Source organism: Macrobrachium nipponense, chromosome 5 (genome assembly GCF_015104395.2).
Source record: "Macrobrachium nipponense isolate FS-2020 chromosome 5, ASM1510439v2, whole genome shotgun sequence".
In the NCBI taxonomy this organism is placed as follows: domain Eukaryota; kingdom Metazoa; phylum Arthropoda; class Malacostraca; order Decapoda; family Palaemonidae; genus Macrobrachium; species Macrobrachium nipponense.
Genome location: NC_061107.1, coordinates 28,780,399 through 28,800,948, shown reverse-complemented (window position 1 = coordinate 28,800,948; position 20,550 = coordinate 28,780,399). Strand labels below are relative to the sequence as shown.

Sequence of the window (20,550 nt, the reverse complement as noted above, 5' to 3'; positions counted from 1 at the left end):
TACTTATAGAATAAGACATGCTTTTCTTCCGACTACTAGAGGAGGGCCCGTGTAAGTGAGCAAGCTCTCCTCCGGTAGCGGAAAGAAGATATACTAGGCAAGCTATATAGACCACTGGCAAATTCCTACCCCGCCCGCTGGCAGAGCCAAAAACAACCGATAACCGAAGGGGCCCCCGGCTAGTGAGCAGGGGCTCCGTCCGTCATGGTAGGGGCAGGGTATGGTAGAGGGAGAGCAGACGGGAACACCGGGGTGGTCGCGGCGGGCAAGAGAGAGAAGGGTGGCCAACCCCCCAAACTCCCACTCATCGGGTACCCCGGTACCCGAGACAAAAGTGGTCACCCAGGCCCCCAGCTGGTATGGGACTCCTCCGGCCCCCTCAGAGGGAGAGGGAGGAAGGCTACAGTGGTTGTCATAACAACCGAGGAGGCCCGACCAGACCCCTCCCTACCACGTGGAAGGGAGGGAAGGGAGAGGGTAAGGCGCCTAATGGGACACGTGATCGGTGGTGGACCAAGACGCGGTAGCAACACAACCACAAGAGGGGCCACGTGAATCCAACTGTACCAACACAAGGTACAAGGCGCCCGAGCTAGCCTAACACACTAAATAACACTGATAAATAATAAATATAAATACATCGTAAAAGAATAGAAGGGACACTTGAGTAGGAGAGAAAGAAGCCCAGGAGGAGGCGAACTGATCCGAAGAACAGTCGACTACTCGGAGCCAGCAGTAGCCGATGAAGAGCAAGAGCTGGGATGCTGGGCGGGAGAATAACAGTATAGCCCTAAATACCAAACTAAGAGATAATAGGTAATAAGGTATGGGCTGTGTACCCTAATTCTAAAATACGATGTAACAAGAAGATGAACGTAAAATAAGAGCCCATAAGGATAAGATGTCCCAGTATGGGAGACTGGGAAATCTTAACAACACGAGGCGGCTCATGGCCGCCACGAGTCAACGAGGTGACCGTATATGACCTAAAAAACGGAAAATACTGGTCCCTGGAAGACCAAAATACGAAAACTAGACTTATCGGGCACTTAACTTAGCCGAAGCGATAGCAGCACGTTCCATCGTAGAGAAATAAATCCAGAAAAGCGAAAACAACACGAGGGACAAAAATCAAAACTGGCGTTGTTGAGCTAATGATAAAGGATGGCCACTAGAGGCGCTGCTCTCCGCTTGGCGTCAGTAGTAGTAGTAGTAGCGGACGCATCACCCTTTGGTATCAGCTCTCTCAGGTGGGGGATTTTGTGATGGAAGGTCTAAATGGTAAATGGCTCGTGGTAGTGGTCTCACTCGCCCGTTACCATACCGACACTTCTTTTATAGAGTGAGCGAGTCAGTTTGACTGACATTTTTCTTGATTTTATTTTTTCTCTGGTAATATTAGGACTATTTACCTAGAAATAATGAACTTAAGGATATTTCACTGGCTGACACGAGCTGAGCCCAGAAAACCTTTTTTTGGTAGCTGCTATTGAGTCCTCAAAATCCTCCCACTTCCTTGACATGTAGGCATGGGATTAGGACAAGAGATCATTCTGTATCAACCAACAGACAGTAATGGCTCCCTGGTCTTGTACCGGTCCATTTGTAAACAATATGGTGGAAACATATGCGCAATAGTCACTTCTTTTGCAGGTTTTCATGTTGGAAAAAGTTCAGCCTATGTGAAGATAAGGGAAAATACCATCATATCTTTGAGTCAATTATATACTCCATCACGTGTTATAGTGCTTATCATTACGACACGATACCCGACTAAAAAGACCAGGTAAGAGCGAATTCTGGTCACCATGGAGGTCTGGTAGACCATGGAAGGGTAACTACTTAAGGACTCAAGAGTGACTACCAAAAATAGGTTTTTTCTATATCAAAACCTGTTTAATGTTATTTATGTGGTAGTATACCTTATGTAAAATTGGTCACTACATCATCAAAGCACATTATAGCTGGCTGCAGCTGTGACTATTGGAGTGGCTATTGTGATGAAAACTGATACAGCACTTATCGCTAAAGTAGCTCAGGTCATTGCTCTCTTCCCTAAAGTGTGAGAACTGTAACTTGAGTTTTGGGTGATACAAAGTGCTTCTCAAAAAATACTATGAAGTGGCTGTAAGCTTGGCTTTGTACATGGATCCATGCAGTTGAGCACAGTTGTAATGGGAATCTGTTCATTTAAGAGTGATAAATGCCTTCTTTGTCTGATACAAGCTGAGACTACTGTGTCACAACCACAGGCAAACTAGGGAGTGTAGTTGTCCACTAACAGGCATTAAAAATACCCCAGTGAAAGTGAAAGAGTTCACCAGTACTATAAATATAGAAAGATATCAACAAAGTACTTTTACACAGAAAGAGATTAGAAGCTGGATGAATAATTTCACCAAGTTTATAATTAGCCATATTTGCAGGCAGTAACAATATGATCAGATGAAACATTTTAAATAGCATACATGAGCATAGTAAAACATCATTAATGTTAGAAGGGTAAGCAGAAAAAACACTGTAAATAAGGTAAATATAAATAAATCCAAAGCCAAGCGCCCAATTAGATCTAATAATCACCATTTATCTCACAAGCGCAAAGAAGCAAAATGGTATAGTACACTTACTCTTTGTTATAATACAATAAATAAAAATGGCATAAAAAAGTGATTAACACAAATGAGAATAGATATCCAAGCACAACTTGCTAGTGGGAGCACCCAACCTTCATAAAAATCAATAATAAATGATGAAAAAGAGTGAAATTATTCACAAAATACTGAAACCACTGACTGGATTGAGGCCAGTATGGCGGTGAATGACCAAAATAGGCCCCAGTGCTTGGGATTGTCCCTAAATTTCATAATCCATCCATTGAAGCCAGCACATATTTACATTTAAGAGAACATAACAGTTGTTGTTGTTGTTTGAAGATTGAGGATCTTCATTTAGAATAAAGTAACTAGCCTACCTTGTCATTTGCTTTGTGTATGTATCCTACAAGTTGCAAATTTCCTTTTAATAAATTCTAATTTATCACAGTACCTCTGAGTAGTTGCTGTCACAAATAAATAACATTAATCTATTGCTTTACATTTCTCTTTCCCACTGAAATATTTTGAGACATTGGTGAAGCAAGAAAAATTTCAACAGTCTCTGTAGAAAAATAGTCATTTAGATCTGTTTTATGGTTTGCAGAGGTAAACCATTGTCTTACTAGTCTCATCATGTGAAAGTGAAAGGTTCTAGTAAGATAGTAATATTGGTTTATATGAATGTGCTTTTTAATAGAATAGTATTCAATATTGCAAGATAGTGCTGTACTTGATGACATGTGATAATTTATAAATGCAAAGTTCTTTAGATATTAATATTTCCTAATAATTTTTATTCTCTTTGCAGATGATTAAAAAGGATGGTTATATTGCAGAATGTGAAGAGCGATTACAGGCAATGGAAGCCTTAAAGGAAGAAAATCTTACACTTCATAAGTCATTAAAAAGTACTCATGAGAGAGCCACACAGCCTGATCCTCGGGATATAAGTACTGCATTAGAGGATGAGTGGATGAGGAGACTTGCAGAAACACGTGAAATGTATGAACGTGCCATAGAAGGATATCGAGATCAGCTGCAAGAGGTGCATGGAAAACTACAAGAGACAGAGCACAGTCATGCATCTCACATACAGGAACTTATGCAAACTATTGATGAGCTGAAAAAAGTTGGTAGATGGGAAGAAACATTTGATGATAGAACTTCTGGTCATGATCATAACAGTGAGAGAATGATGCACGAAAATGATGGTGTGAGAAGAGGATACAGAAGTGATGGAGAGGAAAGAGGTACAAGAACAGTAACTATTATGAGGGATGATGATGTTAGAAGTACAAATGTCAGGGAAGAAGTTGAAAGAAATGGAGCTGTAGAAAATAATATCCATGATGAAGATAAAGTTCAAAATGAAAGATCCAGTATCTCTGAGGAAACTGAAAACGATAGAACTAGGAAAACAGTAATTGAAGACACAGACAAAACAAAAAATGGACAACAAGTGACTAGAGGAGAGGAAGATGGGTTTAGAAAACAAACTGTAATCACTGAAGACTTAAATGATAGGCCAGCTCTACATGTTAGCAGTGCTGAAGGTGACAAAGCTTCAATATCTTCAGGAGAAGTACTACAAGGGAATTTGAAAAATTCTAAAAATGTGAAGGCTCATAAAGAATATAATGTGAACAAAGAAGTAAAATTAAGGGAAGTAAGTGATAAAGTTACACAGACTTCTGCTACAGAATTCCAGAATGGAATAGATAATGCTAGGTTTGAAGATGCTCAACCTCAAGCAGATGTTCGTGGTGCTGAAGGTGAAATGCGAGAATCCAAAGAATATCTGGAGAGGGTAAATCACTTGGTTAAGAAACTTGAAAGTATGAAATTAAATGGAGAAGGGGCTGAAGAAATATTGGCTGTGATTCGAGATACAATCAATGATTGTTTACATGAGTGGCGAGAAAGCTTCCATCATCAAAAATCATTACAGAAGGATAGTGCTGACGAAAACAAAGGATATTTGGAACTCCAGAGGAAGCTACGTTCAAAAAGCAAACAATTAGAATCCAAACAAAAACAGTGCAAACTTCTTGAGGAACAAAATGCAAAACTTACTCAGAAGTGTAGTAAGCTAGAAGCTCAGGTGAGTTTTGTATTTTGTTTGAATATATGTAGTCCATACGTATATGTAGTCCTTTTGATGACTAACACTGCAGTAGGTAAAAATTATAACAAAAAGCTACAGAATCAAGACCTGTTAGTTTATTTTATATTTGACTAGAATAAAGTTTAAACTAGGTGATGGGGTGGTTGTACTACTGACTCTATAGTTTCCTGTAATTAAACTAGTAAATTCAAGTCTTCTTTCAGCTTAATGGACAACTTAATTTGATATACAGTGGACACCCCCGTAATCGTGGGGATGCTTACCAGAACCCCCCCCCAATCAAATAGCTAGAATCTATAAATTCTTAGAACCCCCTCTAAAAATTCTTACGACTGCCTATCTTGAACGTTCAAACACCAAAGTATGTATCCCTAATAATACCATCCTACATCAAATATTCTTTAAACTATTATCTTATTACTTTATTAATCTTTGAAATACATAATATTATTAATATCCTTTCAAAATAAATCTTATACATTTTGGTTAAAAATATACATATGCACTGTATGACTTAGTTACATACGTGTGAAAATAATCCAGTCCCCCCTAAATATTCGGCCATGCACATTTTCATCTTTTACCATTCTACTATTCATACCATCCCATTTTCTTTTTACAAGGGAAACATTTGTATGTATGTAAATCACAAGAGAGTAAACAAAAATATGTATGAACATTAAAAAAAATTTATATGTATATAGTAGTACAATATACATAAATAGGGCACTCACCAGTGATGAATGTTGACTAAAGATGATGATGATGAATTAGCTATGCAGTACGATGAATGGCGATACAGATGACTGCACAGCTAAGCAGAGGAGTTGCATCTCCTCTGAGGGTGCCTTTTCACTTTCAGGAGAAGCTTTGGGAGGCACTAACTCGGCCGTTTGGGGAGACGCTTTTTCAAGCTATTCAAGAGTCACTACTGAAGGCAATTAGGGAGGTACTATTTCATGGTTTGGGGAGGCTTGGGAGGGTCCTTCTTTGTATGTGTGATGAACATCGTGATTGGCAGCTGCTGTCGTTGCTTCTTCATGTTGGTGAGGCTTGATTATAGGGCTCCAATGCTGTATCAAGGATATTTGAAAACTTTAAGGATCATTCCATGTAAGGATCCCATGTTGAAACAAACTCCTGCATATCCTTAATCATTCTCCTAATTGGGACAGGCGTTCTAAAGTCAGTCCCTCCTCCTCCTCCTCCTGCTCCTCTCCACCAAGAATCCTTGCCAACTCGACTGCCTTATTAATGGCCGAATGTTGAATATCCTCAGGAGAGAAGCCTCTATAATTATGCACACAGTCTGGCCACAACTTACTCCAGCATACATTCAGGATCTCTTTCTTTATGTCCTTCAGTGACCGGTTGATGATGGACAGACGTGGCAATCTTGAATTTATACTAATATTCTTTTCCGCATAAATTCATTGTCATGGTCTATTGCATCAACAAGGTGCTGGAAGGAGTTCACATTGTAGAGTGCCTTGAAGGCATGGATCACGTCCTGATCTGTTGGCTGGAGGAGAGAGGTGGTGTTGGGATGGAGGAACTCGAGCTGGACTCCCTTGTAATAACGATCAAGAGAGTGGCCACCAGTATTATCGATAATCAGCAACACCTTGAACTCCATGTCCAAGTTGCCCTAACTTGAGGGATGAAGCTTTGATGGAACCAGTACTCTGTAAGGACTTTGGTGATCCTGGCTTTGGGATTATGCATGCAAAGCACAGACAATAATGCCTTGTTCTTATTCTTGAGTGCCGTGGGGTTTGCAGCCTTGTAAATTAGGCTTGCTTTCAGCATAAAGCCAGCCACATTCCTAAACATTAGGCAGCATCTTTTTCCAGAACAGACCAGTCTCGGCCATATTGAACACCTTTTCTGGACAGAACCCTTTCTCCTGCAGAATCCTTTTGAAGGTCTCGGGATATTTTGCATTCGCCACTTTGTCCATAGATTCTGCTTCCCCATGTAGGGAAGCAGAACCTAGGTGGAACCGCTTCAGGAACCGCTGGAACCATTGTTAACTTGCCTGAAAACCTTGAGGAGCTGATGATGGCACTGGTTGTGGCTCTTCCTCCTTTTCTTCTTCTTCTTCAGGTAAGAATTCAAATTCCTCTTCTTCATTGCCTTCCTGTGCTTCTACGTCGTCACCTTATGAAATATGTAGTTGATAACTGCTGATAGAGTTTCATGATTATTTTATCTAGCACTGTCGACACTTTTTGCAATATCGAAGAAGCTCATGCCTACGCTCTTCCATATTTCTCTTTCTTTCTTCTCAGTGTATCTCACCTTGCTCTCATTCACATTAAAATGGTAGCCAACCGCAGCAAAACTTTTGCCCTCCTTTTGTATATCGAGATCTTTCACCTTCTTGTTGAGCTTCATGACTGCCTTCTATCTTTTAGGCTCATTGCCAGAAGCCTTAGAGGGAGCAGGACGCTCTTTAGCCGAAACAGATTCGCTGTTATGGCCGCATATATCAGTAACTTGCTATGCAGCGAGTTCGATCAAGGAGGGACGAGTGATACCTACATTTCTATCTTGGCAAGATGGGGCTCAGGTTTCAACCAATCAATGCCAAACAGTCAATGAGCTCCAAGGAAAATGAATGCTGCTCCTGGATTGGCTGCTTTCCAGACTGCAGCCAATAGTGTATCGAGTGTTATTTCGTCTGGGTGCTGCTCTGCTCCTCTCAAAGAGCATCACTGCATCAGAAGAGTTGTTTATCTACAGAAAGTTGGCATGGGTGAAGCACTTTTTAAGAAAAACAGATATATGTTATTGAAATTTTTCTATGTTCACATTAACATATTACAGAGCTGTAATATTTGAAAACTGGTCAATTTTCTTATATTTTAAAAAATGTTTTTAGTCATGAAAATATACTTGCTACATATGAAAATACTACGTACTGCAGACGAAAATGTACGTATCCTGCTATTTCTGTTGTCCTACATATTTTAGATATGCTCTGCTTACTTATATCATCCTAAAACACTTTAAGTACTATGTACGTATGATATTTAAAAATCATTTTAAAACAAAGCATTTAATAAAATATATCGTATGTGCAGAATATCATTGTAACATACACAGGCAGTCTCTGGTTATCGGCAGACTCGGTTATCGGTGATCTAGTTTTATGGCGCTTGTCTAGCGCCATAGAACTGGATCGCCGATAATCGAGTCCGCTTGTCTAGCACCATAAAATTGGCGATTTATGGTATATTGTACATACTAGTACAATGCGTATACGTAAATAGGGTACTCACCAGTGATGAATGTTGACTAAAGATGATGATGATGAATTAGCTATGCAGTATGATGAATGGCGATAAAGATGACTGCACAGCTAAGCAGAGGAGTTACATCTCCTCTGAAGGTGTCATTATGGTGCCATAAATCACAGTTTCGGTTAATGGCAGTTTTTGCTTATTGGCATACGCCCGGGAACAGAACCCTGCTGATAACCAGGGACTGCCTGTACAGGCAGTCCCCGGGTAACAACGGATTTGGCTTACAACATTCCGAGGTTGCAACACTTTTCAATTATATTCATCAGAAATTATTTCCAGGGTTACGACGCATGTCCCAGGGTCACAGCGCCTATAATGCTGATCTGGCAGAAGAAATATGACACCAAAAATGCAAAATAATCTATATTTTAAGGTTTTTTTTTTATGAAAAATGCAATAAGAATGCAGTTTACATAGTTTTTAATGCACCCAAAGCATTAAAAGTACTAAGGTTTTCTTATGATTTTTGACGATGTTCCAGCTTATGACGATTTTTGGGTTACAACGCATCTCAAGAATGGAACCCCCATCGTAACCTGGGGACTGCCTGTACTTATATATCCAATGTATATCCAGTTGACCCAATACAGTTTAATATTCTCTCGTCTGTGCATGTTTTGCATGTACGGTTTACTATGGACTAAGAATATTCTTTGAAATCATCCACTAAAATGTCCTCTAAACGTTCTGCTTCTCCAAAGGCTTCTGGCAAAGAGCCTAAGCGGCAGAGGTGCTTACAGTTAATTACAAATGGGAAGAAAGTAGACATGATTATTATGGTAAGAGAGGGCAAAAGTCACAGAGAAGTAGCAACCCATTACAGCGTGACTAAAAGCACAGTCGCCTGCATCGAGAATTAGTATGAACAGTGGAAAATACTTTGGGAGGTCATTCTTGATGAAAAACTTGCCACCCTCTTTACTGTCCCACCAATGAAACAGGGTTTTGAACAATTTCATTGTAGAAATGGATCAGGAAAGTCAGGTAGATACAGACAGTGATGAAGGCATGGGATAAGAATGAAGAAAGGACCACAAATTTTACCAATAATACTGTTAATGATATCATGAAGGCCTATCATAACACCTTCGTGAAAATGTGCAAGTACTTAAACATGACGCAGCCTCCTGAAACTCCTGATGAAGCGCCTCCTGAAGAAGGTGAAAAGGCACCCTCAGAGATGGAACTCGTCTGCTTTACTGTGCAGTCTGTTATCACTGTTATTCATTAAATTGCACAACTAATTCATCATCATCATCTATAATCAACATTCATCACCAGTGAGTACCTGTATGACTTAATATTATCATTATTAATATTTAATGTTATATATTATACAGAAAATAATATGAAAATACAGAATGTTTCTTTATGAACAAATTCACATCCAACAATAATGGAGACCCACAAATATTTTTATAGATACATTCCACAGAAAAACCCATGAATGAGCGAGTCTTTCCTAGAATAATTTTTAGATAGCGTTTACAGAAAAATCAGTGAATCTTGAGAACATGAATACGGGGAGTTGACTGTAATGCTGTTATTCTTATTTTCACTAATATCAGGCATCATTCAAAACTCTTCTTTCCCACTGTTATCCCTACATTAAGGGGTCGGTTACATGATGCGCCTTCTCCACTGCCTTCTATCAAAGGCATCATCCTCCACCAAACCTCTTCTCGCCATCTAATGCTCTGTCTCCCTCTCGATCTTCTTCCTCTAAAAAGTACCTCCCAAGCCCTTTTCACTCTCTCCTCATCATTCATCCTCAACACATGCCCATACCATCACAATCGTGACTCTCTTATCACCTCTGTAATCTTTACTAAGCCTGACAATCTTCTTATTTCATCATTTTCCAATCTCTCAAGCAGCGATATTCCCATAATCCACCTCAGCATTCTCATCTCTGTTCTCTCAAGCTTTACTTCCTCTTTTCTTCTTAGAGCCCATGTTTCTGCTCTATACATTAATACTGGTCTTATCACAGTGTTATATCTTAACTTTTAGCTTGATTGGCATTTTCTTATCACATACCACTCCAGCTACCTCTCTCCACTTTCCACATGCAGCTTTTATCCTACTGTCAACCTCAGCCTCACATCCTCCCCCTTGGCTTAAAGTAGATCCTAAGTATTTAAACTTTTCTGCCTGTTTTATTATCGAGCCTCTTCTTTCTTGTATTACTATTCTGTCTGTCTTCCCTACTACTCGGCAAAACCTCAGTTTTATTCACATTCACCTTAAAGCCACCCCTCTAAAGACTCCTGCCACACTTTAACCCTTCTCTGTAGGTCCTCCTCATTTTCAGCAGTAATCACCAGATCATCGGTGTAATCCAACACTAACTTCAAAGTTTTCTGTTTTCCCAACTGCTGTTATCCCTTTTGTGCTCATTCTTTTAAATATCATCTCAACCAGCCCAACCAACTTTTCTGGGACTTTAATTTTCCTTAAACACCAAAAGATCAGTTCTCTTGGGATTCTATTGTATGCTTTCTCTAGATCTATAAATGCACAATAGAACTCCTGGTTTCCCTCTACCCTCTTTTCCTGTAGCTGTCTTACTATGAAGATGGTATCCATCATCCCTCTTCCTCTCTTGAATTCATACTGCTGTTTCCCGATCTTTACAATTTCTCTTAATCTCCCACCTAGTATTCTCTCTAAAACCTTCAATCCATGCTCAGTTAGTTTAAATTTCCCCTTAGTTACCACAATCCATGACATCTCACTTCTGCTTGTATACCATTAGACTCTCCTCCCAGTCCCTTGGCATTTCTTCCTCTTCACAAATAGCTTTTAATAAATCCAGCATCCATGTCTCCCCCTCTGTACCTAGTAATTTGATAATTTCGGTTTGGAACTCCGATGAACCTAGTGATTTAGCATTCTTCATTTTCTTAAATGCCCTCTTCACTTCTGTATCCTGTATCTCCATCACTGGTCCCTCCACCCTCTGTGCTTCCCCCCATCTCCTCTCTCTCATTTTCAGTATTTAACAGTTGTTCAAAATACCTTCACCATCTCTTCTTAATGTCTTCATCCTTATGCAATACATTTCCATCACTATCCTTGATGACACCCAATTTATCCACATCCTGTCTCTGCCTTTTCCTCAAGTTTGAAATCTTATAGATATCCTTTTCTCCTTCTCTTGTTCCTAGTCTTTCAATTAACTGCTCTGCCACCCTCATCCTTGCCTTCTCAAATAGTAGGTTGCTGAGAACGTTACCTGTTCAATATTAAAATCACAGGAGCTCAGCTCATTACCCATAGTCTGTAATGTTGTTTGGTGCATTTTGTACATCTCTCCTTCATGTGGTCAGTTTCTCCTTAACTAGCCTGTTTCATTATAGTTGGTGGCCTCTGCTTTTGATAGTTTTCTCATGAAAAATATATTTAGCCATGAAAATGATATAAAAATACAGTTAATTACTGAATATTTTTATGTGAAAAATTCTGTGAATAGGCGAAGTCTCTGCAAATTCAGTTTGGATATACGTAGTACGTTCCACAGAAAAATCTGTGAATAGGTTAAGCCACGAATCCAGAACCGTGAATAGGCAGGGGTCAATTGTATAAGTAAGTAGAACTATGGCAATCGGCTATGTTTTTGTTTGGTTAAACTGTACCTTTTGTGTACATGTTTAGCATCAGTTCACTTTGCAGATGAATCTGAAATTGAATGATGAGTGTACATATTGGTATTTTAAAATGAAAGATGATTATGGTCAAGATAGACTATTAATTACTTGGTATGGAATTACTCTTCATGTTAAGCTATGCAAGTTTGCCACAGAGTGCTGTATGACTCCAGGTATACTGTATCTTTGTTATGCGTCAGATTTTTATTTTTTTACTCACTAGGAGTGGCAGACCTCCAATTGTCCATTAAATAAAAGTGCCACTATCTTAAAGTTTTCACTTGCACAACTTTTATTTTTTATTTGTTCCGATACGTAATGCAAACCATCGGTCCTTTAACAATAGGAAGTAGCTAGCGGCAGCTAGAACGGTCGTAAGCTTCGAACAAGGGGAGAACGGTAGTTAACTGCTTGTCTGACAGTCGCGCGGGAGGTAAACAAATCTCTTTTGCTTTCGGCCGCAGGTGTGAAGGACGTGTTCGTCATCGCTCTCTGCCCGCTTCATCGTCGTATGCTTTGTTTATATTGTGTTTTCTTACTAATGGTTGTTTGGCTTGAAAATGAAACTGTAAGTACACTGTTTTCATTTTCATTACTTAATTATGAACCAACATGGAGCTATCGCCGTAGATGCGGCGATTTCCTCTCTTTTCATGAAATTGAAAACCCATTGAATTATGTTTCTCGGTGCCGAGGGAGCTGGGCGCGCTCGCGCCGAGTCATGTATTTTGGGCGAAAGTGTGTAATTGAAAATGTAAGTACTCTTTTCATTATATTTTTGCCCTGTGCGTTCGTTGCCGAGAGCGTGATTGCGCTCGGCACGAGCCTTTTATTTTGTATGATAGAATGCAATGAAAGTGGATTCGCAATTGCAGTATTCTTTTCATTTTCATTTATTTATTTGCATAAATTTTAATTTGGATCAATTTTCGCTCTTACCCGGGAATTGATCCTTACGATTATTTTCTGTGAAAGTGAAATCGTAAGTGCAGTATTCTGTTTCATTTTCATATATATTTTATGATAGCATCATATTATTATGGATCAAGTTTCCGCTCTTACCCGGGAATGATCTTTTCCCCTTTAAAGTTCTATGAAGTGAAATCGCAAGGCAGTATTCTGTTTCATTTTCATATTACTTTTCACTGCTGTGCGGGGTAGGGGAAGCGATGGTCTGCCGAGGAAGTCGTCGGAAGCTCTCCCACGACTCCCTTGGTATCCGATTCTTCGTCTTCTTTCCCGCCCCCGCTCAGCTTCCTCGTTGTATTTTGTATTTGGGTCTTTCCTTGCGTTCGGGGTGGGGCATGTCTTCCCCCCGTGCGTGAGGGAACCCCTCTTACTAATCTATCTGTGCTACCGCAGGTGCTACATCCGTGGGAGAATACCTTGGACAGGTATGGACCACCGCGGCGGCAGGGCGTGCCTAGCATCCACGGGCTGCTGCAGCGTCTAGCGAGGTCTGGGGCGGTCTCCACTACTACCTTCCACGGCCGCTTATGCTGCTCCCCCCTGCCTGGTCTACACTCCCCATGCTGTGTCGGTGACGCCGTCTGCCGCTACCAGGGCCGCTGCCGTACCGAGGGGGGGTTGCCGCCGCCGCCTGTTTTCTTCGTGTCGCCTGCCCCAGACTTCCGCTGTTCCAGCAGCTCGCCCCCGGACCGGCCGCCAGTACCCAGGTTCCCGCTGGCTGCCGATGATTCTACGAGGCGATGGCTGGGCCTGCCGTACCTGCCGCTGATGTGGTTCCGCTGCTGGCTTGGCTGCCCTTCCCGGGTTCTAATCTAACCGCTGCCGCTGTTCCTGCCGCCCCTCCTGAGCTGGTTGCTGTTCCTGCCGCTCCTGGTTCCTGAGCCTGTCCATGCTGGTCCTGCCCACGGTGTGTCGGGTTCCCCAGTCCCAGGTCCTTCCGGACAGGTGCAGGTTGCTTCGGCAATAGCCCCGGCTACCGGCCTTCGATGGAGGACCTGACGACTGTCCTGCGTGAGCTGACGAGGAAGAGGAAGAAGAGGAAGGTGTCATCTTCGTCTTCATCGTCTGCTGCTGTCTCTTCCCCTTCGACTTCTAAGGCCCATAAGCCGAAGAAGAAGAAGGCTGCCTGCCCCCCTAAGAAGTCTCCTTCGGGAACTTCTAAGGGCCCGTCCCACCCTGGTGGGACAGGGGGTCCTTCTGCTGGTCTTCCTGCTCCTTTGGGAGCGGGGCCCGTCTCCCCTTCCGTAAGGAAGAGATAGACGGGGACCAGAGGAGTACCGGTTAGCACTGGTACTTCCTCGCCTCGTGCTAGCGGCGATGCCGCTACGCCAGGTTCCGGCTCGGTCTCTCGTTCGCGAGAGATCCCGAGTGTACGTTCTCCCTCGGGAGACCGTGCAGCCAAGTTTCGGCGCCAGAGTTCACTCGGCACCAAGACGCGGCACGGAGCAGAAGGCTGGTGAGAGCCGCTCAGGTGACTCTCGCCAGGCCAGCGGCCGCTCTTGCAGCGACTAGCTGGTAACCCGGGTTTCCCCCCTAAGAAGGCTCCTTCGGGAACTTCTAAGGGCTCGTTCCACTCCCGTGGGATGGGGGGGTTCTTCTGCCGGTCCTCCTGCTCTTTCGGGAACAGGGCCCATTTCCCCTTCCACAAGGAAGAAGAAGACGGGGACCAGAGGCGTACCGACTACCACCGGTACTTCCTCGCCTGGTGTTTGCGGCGCTGCCGCTACGCCAGGTTCCGGCTCGGTCTCTCGTTCACAAGAACTTCCGAGTATACGATCTCCCACGGGAGAGCGTATAGCCAAATTTTGGCGCCAAAGTTCGCTCGGCGCCAAGTACGTGGCACGGAGCAGAAGCTGGTGAGAGCCGCTCATGTGACTCTCGCCAGACCAGCGGCCGCTCTCGCAGCGACCAGCTGGTAACCCTGGTAGACGTGACTGTCTGACCAGCCACGAGCTGGCTGGGAAGAGCTTCCCTCGTTGGTGCCAGCCTCGGCTGGTACCAGCGGTATGACGCGCCGCGAGGACACGCATCGGTCTCACCGCGACAGTGGTCTCTGCAGGTCTCCTGACCGCCGCTCCCGCAGGGACCGGGCGGATAGGGGGACCAGCAGCAGCTCCTCTGCACACGAGATCGGGGCCGCTGTTCTCGGTCCAGCCGTTTCCCTGGGAAACGGCTCGACTAGGCCTGCAAAGTGGCGATCGCCTGCAGCCCTCCAAGCCTGCTGGTTCTGCCAGCGAGCGAAAGAGGAGCGTCATGTCTTCCTCTCCCGTGCCTGCAATTTCCTCGGTTTGCACCAGGAAGAGCGAGGCACAGCGGGGTGATCGTGAGGGGGCTCAATCCCCGCAACCGATCCCTTGTCACGACCGCCGTAGGGGAAGTACCAGGTACGATCTTCGGAACCGACCAGGACGTACGCGCAAGTGGCAGGAGGAATCCGAGAGGGGTCTATCGCAGTTCCTCCTCCTTAAGGGGGAGGTTCTCGGAATGCTCTTGTTCGAGGGGCTTGACGGTCCTACTCTGCAAGATGCTATGACTTCCGAGATCCATAGGAACTTTGTCGAGGTTATGGCGCTGATTCATCAGCGCAACGACCTCGGGGAAGGATTGCCGCTCCCACCAGCAGAGCCACGTCTCTGCTCGAGTCGTTTTGGGGCCCGAGAGGGAACCCAAACCGACGGTGGGTCTGCCGCGATCGTAGCTTGCCGATTCTGTCTTGAACCAGAGTCTCTCGTCTCCGGACAAGAAGGCTCTCTCAGTTCTGGCCGGTCGATCAAGCTACTTCCACCTCCTCTACTGCGACAGCGCGTTTCTACGTGTTCTCGGACACCATATTTAAATACTCCTTCGGTCCTCCTGAGAGGTTTCGACCTCGACGAGGACTGGAATGAGTCGGAGGACGGTATTGGCTCTCTCCTGTCAGGTGTCGATCAGCCCCACCCAGACGACGTTCACAGTGGCGGCAGACCCTTACCTACAGTGAGAGTTCGTTACCCTCCTCGGGAAAACGTTTTCTCCTGACGATACGTTTTCCCAGACTCTGAGAGGCCATCGCCGCAAGGCGATGGCTGTTCCTACTCTTCTCCAACTGCTAGTTCCACTGGGAAGGCGAGCGAGTACGTATCCAATTCCTCCCCCATTCCCTCTTTCCTTACGGCTACGAAGGAAATGGGAGGGATCCTACAGAGATTTCTCTGTAGGATCCCACGTTGGGGACTGCGCTACCGGGGGACCTTCGGGTCCTACCTGACGTAAGTCCCGGTCGTTGAGGAGGGATCCTGCCCCATTCTCGATTTCTACGGGAATCGAGAGGACCACCAGCCGATATCGTTTCACGAATTCGGTGGGGGTTTCGCAGAGTGCTTAGAATTCTACGGAATTTCTAGCGCATTCAGAGTGCTCGAGTTTTTTACGATCTCCAAACACTTAGGCGAGACCACGGTCCAAAGTGAGCGAGACGAGAATCCCCGATAATTGTTACACGATAATCGGGAACCTCGCCTATGCTCGAATTCCTGGAATTTCTAGCATTGGGAAGAAGACTGCTGCTGAAAGAAGACTATCTCACAGTAGGCGACCAACCTGGAATAGAGAAGAACGGACGGGAACATCCAGTTTGGCTTGAACTATCGTCTTAGTTATTCTGTTCACCATTGAAGCTTTCCTTCGAGGAAGACTTCTCCTTCACTCTCTTTGATAGAGATCGAAGGTGGTTGATCTCCAATCCTTATTTTGTTTTCTTGAAGGAAAGAATTTAGGATGGAGATCGTTGTTCAGAATCCTACAAATATACTACGTATATTAACCTCGCGACATGATTCTGCTAAGCAGTTGAATTGTCCGAGGGGTAGGCGCATATCCTAGTTACTCTACGGATTGCGACTTAGACGAGGAGTATTCTAATTGAACTGCAACTCGGGGTTGCCTGCAACCTCCCAGGAGTTTCCAGTTTCAATTTTATATACTTATGGTTTTGTCACGACAACACCATTTCAGCTTTTGTATTTACCGAAATTCGTTTCGCCTAAATATAATTGCTCGAGCATATCTTTTTATGCTCGGTGGTTCTAGCCGAACGCATTCCTTCGTGGAAAGGATTACTTGGCAACTCATGATGACGAGTCAGCGACAGCTACTGCGTATTGAATTGCCCGAGGCATTTCAGTACCAGTTGCCGCCTCGAGATGCACGGTTGGTTATGTCTTTCTCCCCTGCTTTGATTGAATACCAACCGTATCTCTGCCCAACAATCACGGACTTAAGTCTCTGATTAACGGGGATTCTCACATACATGAATGACCATCTACTGCTGTGACGCTCGAATTCATCGCCTTCAGTATTGCGAGAATTTACAACAGAGATATCTCTTCGACTTTCATCTTTCTGTTTACCGCACGGTAACAGAATTCTGTAATAGTCTCTTGCTGCATCGAATGATTTTTGCGGAATCTGAGTTTGTCCTCAAAATATCTCTTATTCGTAGGCGTGCAATTATTCATTGTTCACCCCGGATTAGCAGATGTATTGAAAGACATCGCCTACTCCCACACCTGCCAGCTCTACTTCCAAACGTTCAGCCCATGAGAAGCAGTTCTTCAGGCGGCTCTCCCCTGTGTTTCATTACTGAAGAACTCCCCGCTTTCATTGCAACTACGACTTCTCACCGGACAGCAATGAAATAGAGGTTAGCGTTTTCAGTCATTTGTAAGCACAGGTTATGAATCTTGAGAATCCTTCTCTCGATTCGTCTGTAAAGACGTAGGTTGCATTCAATGTCTACCTTCAACGGCACATAGTGTTGTTTCTCCTTAGCTGAGATTCAACAACTATGAGAATGTCTTGCCTTCAGGGACCTCGGTCTCTAGAAGGCAATTGACTTTCGCCTGTTGGGCACATGCCTTAAGAGAATAATCACCTCACCGTCCGGCATAGGTGACAAACAAATACATTATTTGTTTGGTCTCTCGGCATAACCCTTTTAAGGGCAAAAGTCACGTGACTTACTCGGATGCTTGGACAACTTGCCTCCTACCGAACGCAGTCAGTCGGCAGCTGTCAGAGCGCCCGAGTCAGTTACGAACTACGCTGTTGACTTAGTTCGGTTGTTACAGAGCAATCATTACTTCGTCTTAACCCTTGAACGCCGAAGCGGTAAAAAAAAAAATGTCTCCCGTGTGCCGGAGACGTTTCAGAGTGAGCGCGGAAGCGGAAAAAATATTTTTTTCAAAAAATCACAGCGCGCTTAGTTTTCAAGATTAAGAGTTCATTTTTGGCTCCTTTTTTTATCATTGCCTGAAGTTTAGTATGCAATCATCAGAAATGAAAATAATTATCATTATCATATATAAATAATGCGATATATGATAGCGCAAAAACGAAATTTCATATATAATTGTATTTAAATCGCGCTGTGCGCAAAACGGTTAAAGGTAACAAGTTACGTTTTTTTTCGTTGTAATGTACACTAAATTGCAATCATTTTGGTATATAACACATTGTAAAACGATAAAAGTAACACAGAGAAAATATTATCACAAAATAATGCATGAATTCGTAACGCGCGGACGTAAACAAATAATTTTTTCAAAAATTCACCATAAATCTAAATATTGTCGTAGAGACTTCCAATTTCTTTCAAAATGAAGACAAATGATTGAATATTACTATACTGTAAGAATATTAGCTTACAAATGCAGTTTTCGACCATATCTGACGAGTTAAAGTTGACCGAATGTCGAATTTTTTTTATATATATTTTTTTATATGCAATTATTTCGGAAATAAGAAAATCTACAACTTTCAAATATTTTTTGTTTTATTCTACATGAAATTGCGCACATTTTCATATATAAAACTGTATGAAATGCCTAATATGAAATGGAGCAAATATTCCGAGAATGGGACTTACGCATTTCGGAGATTTGTGGCGGAGAATCCGCGCGCGGAGGGAAGGAAAGTTTTTTTTTAAAATTCACTATAAATTTAAATATTGTGCTTGAGACTTCAAATTTGTTTCATGATGAAGATAAATGACTGAATATTACTAGACTGTAAGAGTTTTATCTTACAATTGCGTTTTTCGACCATTTCGGTAGAGTCAAATTTGACCGAACGTGGTTTTTTTTCTATTTATTGTGATTTATATGCAAATATTTCAAAAATGAGAAAAGCTACAACCTTCAACTATTTTTTGTTGTATTATACATGAAATTGCGCACATTTTCGTATATAAAACTTTATGTAACGGCTAATTTAAAATGGTGCAAACATTACCACAATCGCATGTATGATTTTTTCGGAAGAGTTACCACGCGGACGTGAAGAAAATGTTATTTTTTTCATAAATTCACCATAAATCGAAATATTGTGCTAGAGACTTCCAATTTGTTGCAAAATGAAGATAAATGCTTGAATATTACTAGAATATAAGCGTTTTAGCTTACAATTGCGTTTTTCGACCATTTCGGTAGAGTCAAAGTTGACCGAAGGTTGAAAATTTGTCACATCATTTTTTATATGAAAATATTTCAAAATTGATAAAAGCTACAATAATGAGTATTTTTTTGCTGTATTCTACATAAAAATGCGCACATTTTCTTATATAATACTACATATAACGGTTAATTTAAAATGGTAAAAAAATTATGTCAAAGTGACGAAATAATTTCCGAGATGTGTCACAGATAGTTTTTAGTGCGGCAAGAAAGAAATTCGCACTTGCGCGCCTGCGTAACGATTGTAAACAAAACAACACTTTGATCCGTGAACTCCCAGCATCCCCCAAGGCGCGGGATTCAAGAGTTTTCGGCTGGTAGGCCTAAAAGTATTTTTCCGCGAATTTTTTAAAAAATGTTTGTATGTCGACGTAAAATACGTCCAGTCGGCACCCGAGAGACAAAAAATGTCGACGTAAAATACGTCCAGTTGGTGTTTAAGGGTTAATAGCTTGTCACAGTACCCATACCATCGACACCCACCATGGAGTGTCGGTGTCCTATCCACTACCGAGAACTTCGCTGCATGGGGATAGGAGGATGCGAGACTCTTCGTTGCAGACGGACAGACCAGTATGGGTACTGGACATCACCGAAGTCGAGAAGAGGGATAGGTCATGCGACTATTCCCTTCTTTTCCTCTGAGGAAACTGCATGACTTCTCCTGCGAAGTCAAGCATCCAGGGGATGGGGATCCGTGACGCTCGATTTCGTACCGAACTTCGTAGCGAAGACTCAGAACCCTTCGGTCCCTGACGATCGGTTCGAGTCGTTCACAATCCCTTCCCTAATGGACTTCACCGCCTTCGATGCGAAGGAGATGCTGCTTTGTCTGCAAGAACTTCTCCGTGGCGCAGGTACTGAAGGCAGGGGTCTGGTCCAACCAGACCACATGCACCTCCTTCTACCTTCGGGATATTGCCCACAGGTCCTTGGATCTTTTTCCTTGGGACCCGTGGTGGCTGCTCAACACGTTGTGTAGCGAACCCAGACCCTCGCAGGCTGAACAGCATCGAGTCCTGGTGTGACCGTAAGAAAGGATGAGTGAATGAGAGTGTGACTGGCTTCTCTTCCCATCTTTCTCTTCCCCTCTACCTGTGGGTAGAGGGACACGGTCGTCACCCTGCTGGATAAGGACAAGATGCAGGTGAGCTACTCAACAGAGCCCCATCCTATCCCTTTCACTAGGGATAGGAGCGTATATCCACCACTTCCTCCAACAAGGGGGAGGAAGTGGATGCCAGCTTGAGACAAACCCATAATTTTATGATTGTCTCTTGCAAACAGGAACAAGTTCTTGCTTGCTGGTACGAAGAGATACGCTTGCCTCTCTCTTAGTACTTGGCCCAGAGGCCTGACCATTGATCCTGCGGTGCACACCCCGATCAATCGGACAGGGGCTTGGATCCCTCC

General features: G+C 43.2%; 1 protein-coding gene across 1 annotated transcript in view; it reads left to right on the top strand.

The window, feature by feature from the left end:
• Positions 1-20,550, top strand: part of LOC135215261 (golgin subfamily A member 6-like protein 22) — a 147,829-nt gene that overhangs the window by 115,596 nt on the left and 11,683 nt on the right. The window contains exon 9 of the mRNA XM_064249796.1: positions 3,403-4,695. Within this exon, the coding sequence (XP_064105866.1) occupies positions 3,403-4,695 (1,293 nt within the window). The remainder of the gene's footprint in view (positions 1-3,402; positions 4,696-20,550) is intronic.